This window comes from Pholis gunnellus, assembly GCF_910591455.1.
Source record: "Pholis gunnellus genome assembly, chromosome: 7".
Classification (NCBI taxonomy): Eukaryota; Metazoa; Chordata; class Actinopteri; order Perciformes; family Pholidae; genus Pholis; species Pholis gunnellus.
Window position 1 is genome coordinate 8,346,132 of NC_136533.1, and position 16,503 is coordinate 8,362,634.

At 42.1% G+C, this 16,503-nt stretch overlaps 1 protein-coding gene across 1 annotated transcript in view; it reads right to left on the reverse strand.

Moving 5' to 3' along the window:
* The window catches only part of cntn1a (contactin 1a), a 59,836-nt gene that overhangs the window by 16,078 nt on the left and 27,255 nt on the right, over positions 1–16,503 (reverse strand). Inside the window, exons 2-7 of the mRNA XM_079163659.1 lie at positions 14,356–14,490; positions 12,403–12,441; positions 5,073–5,199; positions 4,091–4,269; positions 3,602–3,697; positions 2,325–2,531 (exon numbers count right to left, since the gene is read on the reverse strand). Coding sequence (XP_079019785.1) covers positions 2,325–2,531; positions 3,602–3,697; positions 4,091–4,269; positions 5,073–5,199; positions 12,403–12,441; positions 14,356–14,410 — 703 coding nt within the window. The 5' untranslated portion in view covers positions 14,411–14,490. The remainder of the gene's footprint in view (positions 1–2,324; positions 2,532–3,601; positions 3,698–4,090; positions 4,270–5,072; positions 5,200–12,402; positions 12,442–14,355; positions 14,491–16,503) is intronic.

Sequence of the window (16,503 nt, forward strand, 5' to 3'; positions counted from 1 at the left end):
AGAGACCAGTTTATTGGCCTCCCTGTATTCCTGTTGTTTTACAGGAAGTTGCAGTGCCTCATTTCTACTGGGTTTTGTCTCTTGCAGCCTAAGTCAGAGGAGTTTGTAATTTTAGAAGGAAACCCGTAACCTTGATTTCATCTCGGGATTGTCAGGATCAAGATTGAGTGTGTGGATCTAGCTGTGCCTTTGATTTCTCAACACCTCAGCCTCTCTCACCTCAGCAGGTGAGAATGAAGACACAGTTAAGTTAATATAGAGAGTACCAGAGCATTTACCGCTCTGATGGTTTGAATTTTTGTCATCAGCAGTAAGACAGCAGGATACAGGCACAACAATAAAAATGGATCCGTACCGGTGTCATATTATCACTTTTATTTCTAGATCATCATTTTTTGTTTTAAGAACAAACTACTAACATAACTTGTTGAAGAAAACCATCATATAACTTAGGATTGAACTGAACACATCTGGTTTCAGAAGAAAACAGTTTAAATAACTTGTGTTATGTTGAACACATTTGGTTTCAAAAAAACATTCTTAGGAAGTGATGACGACAAATTGTAATCTATCACTCCAATTTGTCTCAAAACATTTCCCGTACACGAATCGTGTGTTCTGCCAAAAGGTTATCTTGACCCAGACGAAGACATGAGAGCATGACACAGTGAAGGGACCAGGTGTGCTGTGTTTGTGGTTCAATCGACTGGTTTGATTGGTGGAAAGTGACTTCAGGGGAATGAAAATTGACTATAAGAGTAAGCTGTGAAAAGTAATACATTGGATTTTGTTGAATGTTGCCGTGTGCTCATTAAAATACTTGCAACTCCAATTCAGCGTCTCTTTTCGTCATTTTGCCACAACAAACAAACTAAATGTAATGAAAGACGTGCCCACACTGCACAGACTGATTGGATGCTTGGATAAAGTGTTAACATGCTGAAGTATCCAGGTTTCAATCAGGGTACTTCAGGTAGCATCCAGGTAGGTAAGGGCTCATCCTGCTTTCTGAAACCAGATTATGGTGTTTACATGCTGAAAACATGGACAAGGTAGGAGCATATGTAGATGGTTAAGAATGTTTGGTGCATCTGGAGTTGATTTTTTCTCTGAACAGAAAATGAATATAAAACATAAGAGCAATTTCAGAGAATGTTGCTGCATGAGGCCCTTTGTGTCGTCTCTAAACATATGCAAGGCATTTAAAAAGCCCTGACAAAATGCAACGGTATGTTGTCCCTCCAAAACACAAACTAGTTAGAGTTGAAAACAGGACACAACAGACCCAGAAGCCATCTCATAATAATGCACATATGCATGAGAGAGCCCAAACAACTGGCCGGCTCCGCTCTGATCCTGACCTCTTTGGTGGGACAAAACATTTGATTCTATGTTAGGTAACGATGGTACTTTTCAAAACACATCTGCCACAGGTGAAGCAGGCTACAAGTTACATGATCGTGAAAGTCAAAACCAAACAGAGGAATAACTGATGGTTTCTGGGAAGGCCACCTTGGAAAATGCTGAAATTGTCAACTAGTTTTGTGTTTGAACCTTGTACATACACACAGAGCATTAATAACTGCTCCTTTGTACGCTCGTTTGTGGTCTCCATCTATGGTGCTGTTCATGTTCCAGTTCATTTAAAATGCTGGCTCTGTCTCAGAGCAAGTTTGTGCGTGTCAGTTTACCTCTGAGCTAATTTGTTCCTATAAATCCAATTTAAAGAGTCAACAGCAGTGGCGTGACCTTATCACATTTAAAACAAGCACTGTTGTGATTAAGCACGGTGCTTCAGCAGGGACGCGAGAGAAAAAACGATCGATGTGGATACTTTGCTGCAGCCAGGCAGTCACTTCCTATCGTCGAGCTTATTTTTGAAACTCGTCTTTACACTCACACCTCATTTGGCTGGTAGAAGAGCACAGTCTGGATGCTATTTCTTTATCGAACACTTCTTAAAGATGTCTGGCTATTATAGAGACACACACATTCAATCTCTCTGTTCTAATGCAAGATTGTAACCAGCTTAAGTGCATTTTATACATCAAAACATATGTACTGTATTGCATACTGAAGTGAGTGGCATTAATTGCAGTGCAATGCATGTAATTAGCGTATAATACTGTGATCAATCTGGTACAGGAGAATTAAACCAACCCAGATTTTAACATTGGCTTTTATGTGGGTTGTTTTTAAGATCACTGGCTGTAAAACTGAAGAAACCAGGAATCGCAAACAGCTTCAATGTAATCATAATATAAAGAAAGGTCAGAAATAAGCAACTGGAACGAAAATTAGGAAGCAGAAAGTGAGGTACTAACGTTCAGCCAGAGGTACGAGGGGGATGTAGTTGGAGAAAACGCTCTTGGAAATGGATGTGCTGGACGCAATGCAGGAGTAGTTGCCGCTGTCGGAGGAGTCCACCTTGGAGATATAGAGGTTACCCGTTATCTGGGAGACAAAACGCCTTTTGTCCAGAGGGATGAAGGTGGGGAATTCATTGAGGATCCATCGGAATGACAGCGCATCTGCACAGATAGAGAAACGACAAAACGGCGCCCGTCAATCAAGGCCCTTGACACACAGCAAAAGCTTTGGAGAGGGCCGAGGGGATTGGATGTGGAACTGACTCACTTTGAATAATGTGAAAACATGCAAATAAAAATAGCACAATTCTTTGGCGCTGAGGGGGATTTATTATTCAAGCGTCTATTGACCTTTCAGATGAAATCTTATAATTCTTTTAGCTGAGAGGCATAATAGAGGAATACTGTGAGCACATTGGCTTTTTGAGGTAATTCTGATGCTGATGGAGAGAGAGTTAACAATGCTTTCAGACTGCTGTGTTTGAAAGATTTGCATAAGCATGAATATGGAAAATATGTGTACAGCTTTTTGGGTTGATGGATATGGCTAAATTAACGGCAATGCTATTAAAACGCTTTATATAATGAGGCCACATGCAGACAAATAGAAGGAGGGAAAATAAACAACAACCCTTGTAATGACATTTTAGCTTGAACTAGATACGAGACTGATGAAAACATGTTGAATTCTCTCCGTTTTACTTCCATAAGGGAGTAGAACTGAAAGCAGCACGGGGATGACTACAAACTGAGAAGAAAAAAAGCTTAAAACTCATAATGAGACAGTGACAAAGTCAGTGATGTCATTATCTTTATACCTTAGAGGACATTAAGAAGGGCAATTCACTCCCAAACCAACAGGGGACAAAATATATACTTTGGTTCATTTCATATAATCAGTTCATCAGTGTCATGAAATCCCCCATGTGCACTAAAAAAAAAGCTCAGAGTAATGTCTAATGATACTCACACTTTCATTTAAATGTATGGGAAATGTACACTCTTCACCCTGACTTGCATGGCTATGGACTGCAACAGTAAACCCACTCAATCAAGCACAGAACATGACACACAAGAGAGGACCAGAACTCACAACAGGGAACAGTGCAAACTACTGTGCCAACGTCCATCCACCCACTTCAATCAATCAGATGCTACGGTGACGATGGAGGTTGCACACAGACCTGTAGGAACACTTCAGCAGAAGCACACTCAGCTGTCACATGCTGTACCTGGATAATGTGGCGGGGGAGCGCAGAGCAGCACTGCCCCCTGTCCCTCTTTGACGTACACCGACTCCCTCTCCTCCGACGAGAAAAGGTCCAGGTCTGAAGAGAGGCAGAGACAAGAATCGACTGTAAAACCGTTTCTGATTCAAGAGCTACTCAGAATCTACTGCCATACATTCACCTTTGAGCATCTCTTGTAGCTAATTTATACAAAACCAACACTGAAGGATGCACAAAGTTCAACGACTGATTTTGAATTGAGCTGTAGTATACACGCAAAAGAAGTACATTAGTCATGCTGGCATCATAAAGTTAGACCATTCAATAATTGCACTTTCCACACCACTTATGATTTGTCCCAGCTGCCCTTGCAATTTCAGTACGCTTAATATGCATGAAAGTACAGCTCCAGGGCAGTTCTCTGTTAGGTCTGTATGGTACAGTACTGTACATCATCGCAGCCCAAATGGGATTCACATCTGGGTTACTTACATCCAAACTGGACTGAGGCCTCTCGGCTGACGACTGTGCCGTAGGTGTTGGTAGCCAAACAGATGTACTGTCCTACATGTTTGGTTTTAATGGGGTGGCTAATGACCAAGTTGCCTCCTACTAAATTGTAGTGGCCGCCTTGTGTATACAAGTCAATTTCTATGTTTTCCAGCTTCCACCTGCAAGAAAAACAAATGAGGGTCAATAGAGTAGTGCATTGTGAGAGCAGTAAGCTGTAAAGTATGACATGGGAGTACATAACTACATTTGGCCCCTCAAAGCAGGTCAAAAGCTGAACAGAGTCTGCATTACAGTTGCTCTTACTTGCAATCGACGTCTGCACATACTGTAAGAATTAACCAAGCTGTTCTATATCAATAACAAATTTCATGTTTTGAAAGGCATAACAGACTGTAGTGTAGATGAACCCTCTTAACACACTTTATGTCAGCTGTGGTCAAAGCTAATTCCTTCCCCTCTGACATCGAATTCTGGGCCCTCTGACAGTGAAACCGATTTGGAGGATGCCAAGCAATATCATTTACATACATTTACATCTAAATTGAAATGGATCATGCGAAGCGCTTTAAATTTTGAGTTGCAAAATGCGTTTGTGACGCGGTGGCAGTGCTGTTAGTGCAGCTGCAGCAGGAACAGCATCCTGTTTGTTATTCATTTCTTTCCGGCGTGTCATTTTTTGGGCATTTAAACAACAACAATCTAAGTTGTGCCGGTTGTTGAACAACAGCACAATAATTTGGGGAAAATGTATCACACAATCATGCCCTGCCGGATGGTCACACACACGTAATTAACCTTTGAGGTGCATCGTGGTTAGGATCAACATCTGTGTGACCTTGCCATTTACAGGCAGATCCTGAAACAGTCAGAATTCAGCCTGAGAGATGACGAGCGATGGGAGGCACACGGGATGCGCACAGCGGGTAGTAATGAGACTGGGTTTAGAGGGAACATATGTTACTTGTATGTGGCAGGTGGATTGGCCCGGGCCCGGCAGTTCATGGTGATTTTTGCCTCGGGCGACTCCTCTGGGTAGATAGTATCCACCGGCTGCTCCTCAAACACTGGCCCGTAACCTGTGGCTTCTTCTGCCGAAAACAAACAAACGAGACCGGGTTAAATAACAAGCTGGGTCAGACTTACAAACAGGAAACATCAAGGTGTTAGAGCGCAGCGTCTGTCTGGCACTTCTGGGGCAGCTCCGTCAAAAAAACGAGACAGCAGGGATCAGATGTAAGACACACACAAAAAAAAAAAAAACATATTGACTAGACTGTGAGATCGGCCCTGTAAGATATTTCAGTCTGGTTTGTGGTTTTTCACACACGCCTCTTTTGCTCAGCAGCGAGTTTCAGAGAAATCTTGGTTGGAGCTGAAACTAATCGTATCCTTGATTTCTCTCAAACTGCCTCTTTAGAGCATGATGCACAGTAATAAGCCCCTGCTTTATCCCAAATCACAACACCACACTAATTATGACAGAGCTGTGCTCACTCAGGTGCCAGGCCATAGCCAAACATTCATCTGTTGCCAGTGCATATGATATTGTTGCACGCTAATACAAATCCTGGAACTGGAAATGCAATCTTGACTTAGCATAATCCAAAACCCTTTCATACTGCATGTGTCATCCTCGGTGCCGCTGTGAAGCGGTTGCACAGGCAAATCCAGGCAGAAGAAGCTCCTTGATGAAAATGCCTTTTACACCACCAACACACACGTACAATTAGCCCCAATTACTCATTAGAACAGACAGACATCACGGGCAGAGGCATGAATAACTCATAAACACAATGCCGGGCTATGAATAAGCAATGAGGCGAAATGTTCCCAAACGCTGATTATTCTCTCACATCAAGAGTGTATGTAGGTGACTGCAGGAATACAAATGTGCGGCGCGTGTGAATGTGTGCACGCACACGTGTGTTATTCCCCAGCGTCTCCGAGTTCTAAGAGAGCACAGCTGACTCCTCAATGGGGAGAAGCTCGCCCCTTTCAGACGGTGACATCCTGCTTCTATTCGATCCCTCTAACCGGGCCTGCATTGGCGCTTAGGATTCACTACCTCTGAAAATGTCATATTGACTGACGGTGAAGCATCCTTTAGAAACCTGAACAAAAGAGCGTTTGAACTATTTACTCCCACAAAAACTGGATGCGTTTGGGCAAAATAACGAGAAAATAAAGGAACAGTCATATAGATTCCAGCAGTCAAACGTGTGTGAGTGCTTGACATTGAGGTACAGTAATCTCCGATACTATGTAGTTAAGCATCAGTGAACCAGATGAATGTGTATCTGCCTCTGCTGTAGGGGAATTACAAATCTTATAATCCTAACCAGTATGAAGACCGACTTGTAACCACACTGGCAAGTTATTAACCGTTCTCGCACCAGGACGGCCAACCAGGAGGCAGCAATTAAGACGTTAGGAGACAGGATCCCCTCCCACTCACACACTCCAGCAGCCGTTGGTGTGTGAATGCTCGACATTGATGCAAATCCCAAGGACTCTGAATTATTGCTGGCTGAGAGAGAATTAATGGGGCATTCTGGGGCTGATGGAAGGCAAATTAAGTTGGAAAATATGTTCTGGAAACAAGAGAGAAAGAAGAAAAGAGTGAAGAAGAACTGAAAGACACAGGGATGAGTAGAGTAAAGAGAATATAGTACAGTAGTGACCCTATTCTACCGTTGCACTTGGATTGCTCTGCATGAGTGTCTGCTAAATGCTTTGCATGTAAATATGAAATATAAATGCGGGATGGGGTGGAGGATGGGAGCCACAAAGGCTCTGCAGGCAGTGCTGAAATAGCAGTTGGAGAGATGAGCACTGGTGCCGCTCCTATCCTTTCCCTGCAATGTGGGTTGTGACAGATGGTGAAGGGGAGTGTTGAAGCAGGCCACATAAGGCCCACTGCCTGGAGACACGCACACAGGCCTCTTACATTCTTTCTGCCACGTTTTACCTTCTCCGTCTATCTGTCTCGAACTCTCTCTGGCTTTGCTTGTGTCCTCACTCCATCTCTCTAACCTATATACTGTCATGCTCTGCTCCTCTTTCTTTACCTTTCTTGGACTTCCTTCTACATCTACTTCCATTCTAAAGGTCTCTCAACTTTCTAGTTAGCCATGGTACCTACATGGCTCCAGGGAGGGCGACGTCGGTCGCAAGACTGAAATATTCAAACAGTTATTGGATGGGTTGCCAGGAAATTCTACATAGACATTCATGGTCCACTATAGAATGCATCCTACGGTCTTGACTGGTGATCCTAGAGTCTGGTGCCATCGTGATGTTGCCGTTTTTGTTTTTGAGTGAAACGCCTCAACTCCTGGATAGCTTTTTATCAATATCTGGTACAGATATTCACGATGCTCAAAGAATAAACCCTAATGACCGTTGAATGGATTGTCACAAAAATGAGTACAGACATCCATGTCCCCCTCAGGATGAACTGTTTTAACATCGGTGAATATTCCAACTAGCACCATCATAAGGTCACATTTTCATTTTGGCCAGCCCTGGTTTATGGAAAAACTAAAACCTAAAGCCTAGAGCCCCAACGCATGTAAACTCTGAGTCTTGTTTCCACCCACTCTCATAAGCTGTTTCCACCCTCATCCTAAACATGCCCGATATGTTTTGTCCAAAACACAGAATCTCTTTCCAACTCTCTGAAGCTACATCGCTATTTCAATCTCTCTGTTTCTCAGGTTCTCTTTTCCTCTGCATAAAACATTTGTTTGTTTTTCTTTTAAAAATGACTTGACTGTGGATTCCCTGAGTTGCCCGGTTTAACAAGCAAGTAATTGTTTACGCACACACACACACACACACACACACACACACACACACACGCGCGCGCACACACACACACACACACACACACACACACACACACACACACACACAATCAAAGACAGAACAAACTCTCAGGGAAGACCACATCTGTATGAAAAGGGGAAGACAGATACACACACTACTCGGAGACTGTGTCTCCAGGGCTTACTGTAAGTGAGCTTCCTCTGGACAGATTTCATTATAAAACACAGACTCCTATTCAACTGAAGAGCAAGTAAATTTAGACTCTCATTTGAATTTGAGCTACCGAAAAGGCTGTTATTTAGGAGCCTGCTATCTTCCCTAGCATCTGTTTCTAATGAGACATCAATTATACATTGAGGTTTCAGGTATCATTTTATGTGCATGTCAAAGACTTGAAACAATATAAGACACAAGAACATAAAACAGCAGCAATCATCTGTCCTCTTTGTTAAATTATTTTCTTGTTTAATGTTGTCTATCAAAGTTTCCAGCTGTTTCAAGGGTTGTACTTCCCACTTTGCAAAATACATGTTTTTTGTTTCACATTTAAATCGTCACATAATTAATCAAAACCCCCAGAGGAACTTAATCCTCTAATGAATTTAACTTTACTCACAGCTGTGTGTTTCGGCTACATCTGCTGCACGGTTTGTTTGCATGGCCAAGAGTGTCCAAGTGGGACAGATAACATATTGTTTCCTGGAGGCACCAAAAGCACAGTGTAGCACTAATTACCCACAAGCCCCTGAGCCACATAATGAGGCACGGAGGCCAACTAAATTGTCCCTTGGGTAGAAATCTACTCTTTAAATTTCATATGTTGAATGAATCATTTTTCTGTTTCACTGCCAGCAAAACTATTTTACAGAGGTGCGGACATGAGAGTGCCAGCTGTGCAATCACAAGTGCTGTCAAAACTAATGATTCTCTGAAACGAGGGCTGAAACAGAGCAGAGGTATTCAAACAGGACATGTGAGAGGGTGAACTTGAATCCAGATGTTTTACAAGCCATAACACATTCATCTTAAACAGAGTCTGCTATAATAAATCGATGACAAGGTTTTAAAGAATCCATCCCCAAGCATATTAAAATAACTTCCCAGCCGTTCAGCATATTTATTCACTTATGCTTTCAACAGAGCCGCAGCTCACGATGTGGCGCTGCCTCAACCTGAGTTTCTCTACAGAGAATCTCACAAAAGTACCACTTTAAAACTTGTGTGTACCAGAGATGTGCTCTTAAGTTTCTTGAAAATAAGTCATTCGGCATAAAAAACGACTAATCGACTAAAGAGATCTTAGTTGACCATAAAGAGCATTTAGTCGACTAATCGACTGCGAAAGCGCAGCCAATCTTCACATTTCAAAATCTGCAACCAGCACTATAAAACTACAAATTGTTTGTTATTTCTTTGCAAAAAAAAAACTAAAAATGGTTATTCTACAATGAGAAAATCATTGCAAATTACTCTTTGTTGATAGACTGACTTTAAATAAACTGCAGGGCAGGCACTCAACCCAAAACACCCACTTTCTCAAAGCTCAACGAGGTCATGCCAACACATTTAGATGGAAGTGGTGTAATCGTCCATATGAAAACTGACTGTATGTCTGGACAGCTGAGAAGTGATTCAAGAAGTCTCTGTAGACATGTTCAAACTATTTAATGCGGTGAAAACTACAAACTTTCTACAGCCATCTTTCAAGTCTGCAGGGGGTGATGGTCGCTCCAACAGCAGAATGATCCGCATTAGCATTGCTGCGGACTGAATGATAAGCAGTTCACTTGCAAGAACAAAAGAAAAGGGATTCTTCATCTTCTCCCAGCTGGAGGGCCACCTACGCAATGATCTGACCTTCGAGGAGAGCGGGATCGACTGCCTCCGCCTATGGCTACGCTTTCATCCATGTCCAAGTTTGACAAAAGCTTTCAACATTTTAAAGCCTAAGCAGCATTTCTCACATTTATTAGTGCTGAGGGACTTTAAAAAAAAAAAAAAGGTGGTCTAGTGCATCAGACTGATGTGTGTCGCATCAAAAGCATTGAGCAGAGTCCTAGCTGCTTCATGCTGCGTTATTTCTGGAGAGAAAGAGTCCAGGAGGTGACATTCCATACAGGAACACAGACTGTAAAAGTTACATACGGTCGATGCTTCATAGAGCAGAACAGCGAGTGAATGGATAGGGAAAAAAAGAAATGCCACCAAAAAAGATTATTAGTCTCATTACTGAATCCCTCAACATTTCAACCTGCATGCAGCATCCCAACGTGTTCCCAGGCAACGAATCAGCAAGCCTTCCTTTTTTTCCAATTTACCCCCCGCTGGCAGTCTGCCTCCACTTTATTTTTCTCCCAGAGAGAAACAAGCATGGAACAGATTTAATGCAGCTACTGAAGTTAACACTGACAGTACAGTAAACGATAAGCTGCTCTATATTGTAGAAACCCTCAATTTATATCTATCAATAGAGACCTACAGTATTTTTGGACATGGAGAGAGTGCTACAGCTCTCTGTTGGATGTTTTATATTTAAAAAGTTGCACCTTTGAAAATCACACTTGCACTTGGATTCCTTTCTGCCAACATTTTGGGAAATGCATGTATTCACTTTCTTGCAGGGCGTTCGATGAAAAGATTGATGTCGACTATTTATGGACTATTTCTTGGCTGGGCAGCGACTTCCTGGAGTTTCTGCTGGTTGCCTGGAAACCTCGCAGCAAATGTGCCCCACCAAGAAACAGTCTGGCACACATCCCGCTGTAAAACCTCACAATGTCAGTTATACACTTGGGTTTCAGTACAGATTAAACAAACGAGACAAATCATGTTAATTGTGGTGCTCTATGTGCTGGTTTTGTTACCTGTGGACAGAGCCAGGCTATATATCCCCATTTCTAGTCTACATTTGAATCGGCTGCTGGCTGTCGCTTCATATTGCAGCCTACATGACACGTAAAGCAGCAGGTATCAAAGTGGTATCTCCTCTCAACTAACTCTTGACAATTCAGCAAATTAGTTCCCAAAATGTTGAACTATCCCTATAAACAGTTCTTAGTTTGTCACGCAATATTTAAGGATTATCAGCAACGATGGATGGGTTGTATAAAAAAAGGGATAAACAATCTTAAAAATAACAGTAAAAAAAATGAAATGAAATATGTGCATAAGACAGATTTCACACTGCCATCCATCATACCAATATCATACTAATAACACCCCCACACCCCCCTTACACAATGAGGCATGGCAGCTCTAATACGGTCTCTAGCTCTAATGATCCTTGATTCATTTGCGCAGAAAAGTCTCATGTCTTGGACTTCAACCATCTCCATCAGGATTTATGTGCATCTGTAAGTAGGAGAATCCCAGAAATAGCTACAGTTGAAAGAAACATGACCTCCAGATAGATTTCCATTAGTCCCGTCCTATTGTGGACCATGACAAAGGGAGCCGTCTGTCACTGCCCGTCCCTTAACGCATCCAGACAGGCAGATATTATTGCAGTGTTACCACCTCAGGGGCTGCAGTGGGCAGAAGACGGGCAGAGCTGCAACCGAAGCCTGTTTGGATCCGACATACTTCTTTTCTTCGGCTTTCATTGTATTTCAGTAAATGAGTAAAACAACAGTACAAAAGCTGAATGCCGTGTTTGACGTACTGCCTCTCTTATTTTTCATGAAACGGCATTGTTGGTTGTGTTTCACATGAAAGAACATGCCATGTGGTTTGGCTTCCTACTAGATTTACACAGAACATTGTGCAAAAGGAAAGCAGCCCCTTCTCTGGACGGTGAGGCGTATTTGTCTCTTTTGTGAAAATCGTCCGTGAAAAAAACAACGAAGTTAACGTTCAGTGCTGAGAGTTTTCTTTATTAAGAATAAAATTGAATTCAAAACTTCATACCAGCAAAAGCTCTTGCGCAAGAGTCGTTTTGACAGAGTAATGCAAAAAGCTATCACCAGTCACAGGCCTTTCTCAGCTCTAACAGATCTTGTGGGGCAGCCTTGACTATGAATGATTTGTTGCTATATAAATAAAATTGAATTGAATCAGAGCCTCTTTAACCTCTCTGAACTCCAACACCACAGCCTCACCAACCCACCAGTAAACCGGTGCAGCGTGTTTCTCTGCCTTGATCTTGAAACCTTGTCACCAATGACAAAACTTTGGACACATAAGTACATTTTTTTTTAAGTGCACGAATCGAGTGTGAAAACTTGAAGTAGCATTTTTATTAGACTCACTCACATCAAAGACAGTGAGTGGCGGAGTTTCTTGGCTAGACTGATGGTGCTGGCAAGCTCGCTGTACAAATATTCAGCAGAGAGAAATGTCCTCTAAATGTGTGTGTGTGTGTGTGTGTGTGTCTCAACACGGGCCAAAACCAAGAAGCATCTATTTCCATCACTATTAAGAACTCCATAGTATCCATTATTATTTGGTATCATAATCAGTCTTACCTCCATAAAAGCCGGGGACATCCTCGTGCATTGATGCATCTGCAAGAGTTAACAAAGGAAATCATATCAACATATTGAACTATGATGCTTTAAATATATCACCGCTAATATCCACATCTGAATTGCATCCGCAGTCACTTCCTCGCAGGATACAAGAAAATGTATCAAAACAAATGGTCATCATCATTCATCAGAGCTTCTTTAGAGAGGTGCAGGTCACAGAATTCCTTTATGCTGCTGAGAATATAACGAGTAGCTGGAAACACTGCCTTAGGCCGAGGGCTATCTCCACTATCTATCCACTACATCCTGCTCTTCACAATAAAATAGAAAACTCAAGAGTTTGCCTTCAGTGATTATAGCTTTAATTACTCGGTAATGCTGTATGCGAATGGTCATCTACCTTTACAGAAGGGAAAAAAACATTATACCAACCTGATGATTAAACAATCATTCTGCTGCATCTTTACACTGCATGTTGTAGTATAAGCTTTGCTATGAGCCAGCTGATCCACAGAGAATACGCACTCCCATTCTATACTTTAGTTGTAGGATATGTGTGTGCTTTTGTTCTGCTGTCAGAGTATTATATTAATCATCAAACTTTATTCTTGTTGGGGCTAAACAAAAATGTCAAGCCAATGATCCAGGATTACGACCAGAGTCTGCATGTTGGCTGCTGTCTGTTTAGATCGAGGAGCCATACAGTGAACTGTATATACTGAGTGTGTGTGTGTGTCGTGCAACCATGTATGTGGTGTTTCTGAGCGTTTTCTTCCGCCCACGATTGTCAGCGCATTTTCAACAGGATATTCTAAGCTTTAGCTGCAGTGCTGCCAAAAACTTTGGCGAACTCAGCTACAATTGCCTCACCAAGTAGGAAAAAGAGACAGATACATCTCCCCAAAGTCTGTTTGAGTAAGATGTGGAGGGAAACACGGAGTACTCCCAATCCAAGCTCCCCCCTGTTTTTTTGGTTCATGTGAAATCAAATCAAATCTGTGCCCAAGGCACGGGAACACAAAGGTGGTTGTATTATTTTAGACAAGTCATTTTCAGGCTTGCTGTTTTCTGACCACTTTGCTTTGTTTCCAACACAGCTGGCTGCACAGCAGCAGCACAAAAATAAATGAAAACCTGCAAACTCCAGGCCCTTCAAGTCACACGACTGTCCAGCCTGGCCTATCAGATATACTTAAGCTGTAGCTTCTTCTACAATATGAGCTTTTGTTGTTAAGTTAGCCTTAGCCTGTGTATCATATCTTAAGTATATCTAGATCTGATTTATTTAGTTAGTTTGCTTTTACACCTGACATTAACACGCATCTTTACTGTAGTCAATGAAATCAGATTTCTATTTTCTCCCCTGTTATCACCTCCAGCATCATTACATTGACTACGGTCTTTAAAGCTGACAGTTAGTAGCTTGTTAACACCTTTTCTTTTTTGTGCCCCGTTCATCCTGACGGTGCAGTTTTGACGTGCGCTTCTATCAGCGACCTGCCACCTGTGTCATTTTCATGTTTTGTAGCTGGAGCCACAAATCAAAGTTTACGTATGATTCTGTAGCTGCAATAGGAGTATATCAGACACATTGTATTGACAGTTTGTAAAAAAAATAAAAAATATGCATCAAGAAGTGCTTTTCACCAACTTGGTTTGAAAAGAACATTCACTGCAATTTCTGTTGAACTAATTAAAATGTATCACTGAAGCCAAGTAAATCCTTTCTCCGATTTACAAGGTTTTATTTAAAACTGAATGACTCATGGGGTCATGCAATAATTCAATAGCTATATAAAGTAACATGATTTTGACAATAAAAGGGCTGATTGTGAGGTAAGAGTTTTAGAGACGTGTTGCTTTCATCTCACAGCAGTGATGCTGTATCTCAAAATACACAATTCTGCCAATAAACGTAGCTCTTCCCTTTCATCTGAATGTGCTACTGACCTGCAGGGGAGAGAGAAAGGGCCAGGAGATGGAGGAGCAGGGTGAGGTGCAGCATGATGTTGAAGTCAGGACCACCAGGTGGGGTTACAGCTAGAAGCTCAGCTGATGGAACATTAGCAGGACTGCCTGGTTTTCCTAGGAGACAAAAGAAAATAGAAAGACAGAGAAATCGTCAAAACGTCAGTAATAAATGGCTGGAGTGGCTTCTGTTTCAGCTTCTGTTTGTGTGTATGTGTGTATGTGTAGGGCTGCAACTATTACTTTCATAAGTGATTCATCGGTTAATTAATTTAGTAATGAACTGATACATTTTTTATTGTCTATAAAATGTCCCAAAAAAGTTTGAAAGTTCACAGAGCTCAGGGTAACGTCTTCAATGCCTTAATCTATTGATATATGATATTATCAGAAATGCTGCTAATTAATGCCCGTTTTTTCTGAAACTGTATCAGAACCAGCCTGTGTCGTATCACATGACAAGCGTCAGCAGCCAATCCCTGCCTTCACGTGGATCAAATGCCGACAGTGTCGCAGCATCTTTACCGTGTCTCTGCTTCCTGTCAGCCCTCAAGGCACATGCTCCGTGATAGGTTGACGCCTGATGATTGACATTTCGACCGTTGCCCAAAAAAACAACATCTGAGCACTGGTTTAGCTGAGCAGGCACCTCGCTGCTTACTCACTGCCCCCAAGATGATAACACCACACCAAGAACCACCAGGGTGGCACCAGCTCTCAGCCTGACGCCCAGTAGCACAATATGAAAAGCAACAGCTGTCTGACTCAGGGGCGCCGACAGAGACGGGACGAAGAATTATAATTCCCCCCCCACACACACACACACACTAACAGAGGCTAAGATGCTCAGACTGAAGATATAGCTGTTGAATGAAAACATAAGCTTGCAGTAAATATGAGTGAACATGATGTGGAACAAGGACTTTAAATGAAACTAAATGCACTTCCAATGGATTGGTATCCAACTAACCAAATTAATAATGTTTAACTGGCCAAATTAAACAAACAATGAATCATTGTAGCCGTAGAGAGAACCTTAAGGGAAGTTCGATTGGAAAAACATCAGCTTGCAGGTGACAACAATCAAAGTGTGTAAATGCGTAGCATCTTTATCAAATCTTTTTGACATTTTAAGAGCTGACAGGGAAACAATGAAGAAGAAAAAAATCTCATTTGCGCCATCATTTTTTTGTCAGTGTCAGTCAGTTCTGCTTCAAATGTCTCCTTTATTGCTTGGCAACCTGCACTGTCAAAACTCACAACACCGAATCTAACACCCTCGTCTATTCATTTACTGGTCTTACAGTTCTGAGCATCAGCTCAATATTTGTCCATTCATTCCCAGGTCGCGCTGGACTGGTGTGTGTTGATTAGAGTGTAATTGAACATGAGGCAGACACTATTGATTCTTTGTGCACAGCCTGAGGTGTCAGCTGGCGGAGACTCAGAGGTGTGACAGCAGGATTGAGATCTCAGCGCTCACGCCAGACAAACGGTCGTCTTATTACAGAAAATGTATGATGATAGAAGAGAGTTGGTGTAATATTCCGGCTTTGCACGACACAAACATAACTGCACTGTACGGCTAAACACCCGAACGCATACACACCGACACGCACACAAAAAAACGAATTGAGACAAATGGGCAGAGGCGCTTGTACAACTACGCCACATGCACAATAAGTTGGACATAATGTCCGAGCTGTACAGCTGCAGGAAAGCAATACAGAGGGGAATTCATCTTCACGCTGGCCTGTATCCTAGCAACGCATTTCAAAAGGAGCAGTTTAGTGTGCTGCGGGGGGGCCTTTTGTGACCGGCAATGAAACTATGCAAACACTCGTTTTAATCTGGAACAACACTGCTGTTGTGGAACAAAGACATATACGGTTCTCTGCTCAGCTATTACAGACATTCATCTCTTAAACTCAGACAAAGAAGAAAAAAAGAAGTTTATTAAAGCTCACTCCCGCCTTCCCACTCTCCCTGAACCGTTCCCCACCGCCATATTGATACTGAAAGTACGATGTCTGTAACTCATAAAACATAAATGATCTTAATAGATGCACTTAGGCGATTAGGGGAGACGACAAGGAGCCTCATTATAGCGCCACAGTACATAGTGAAAGA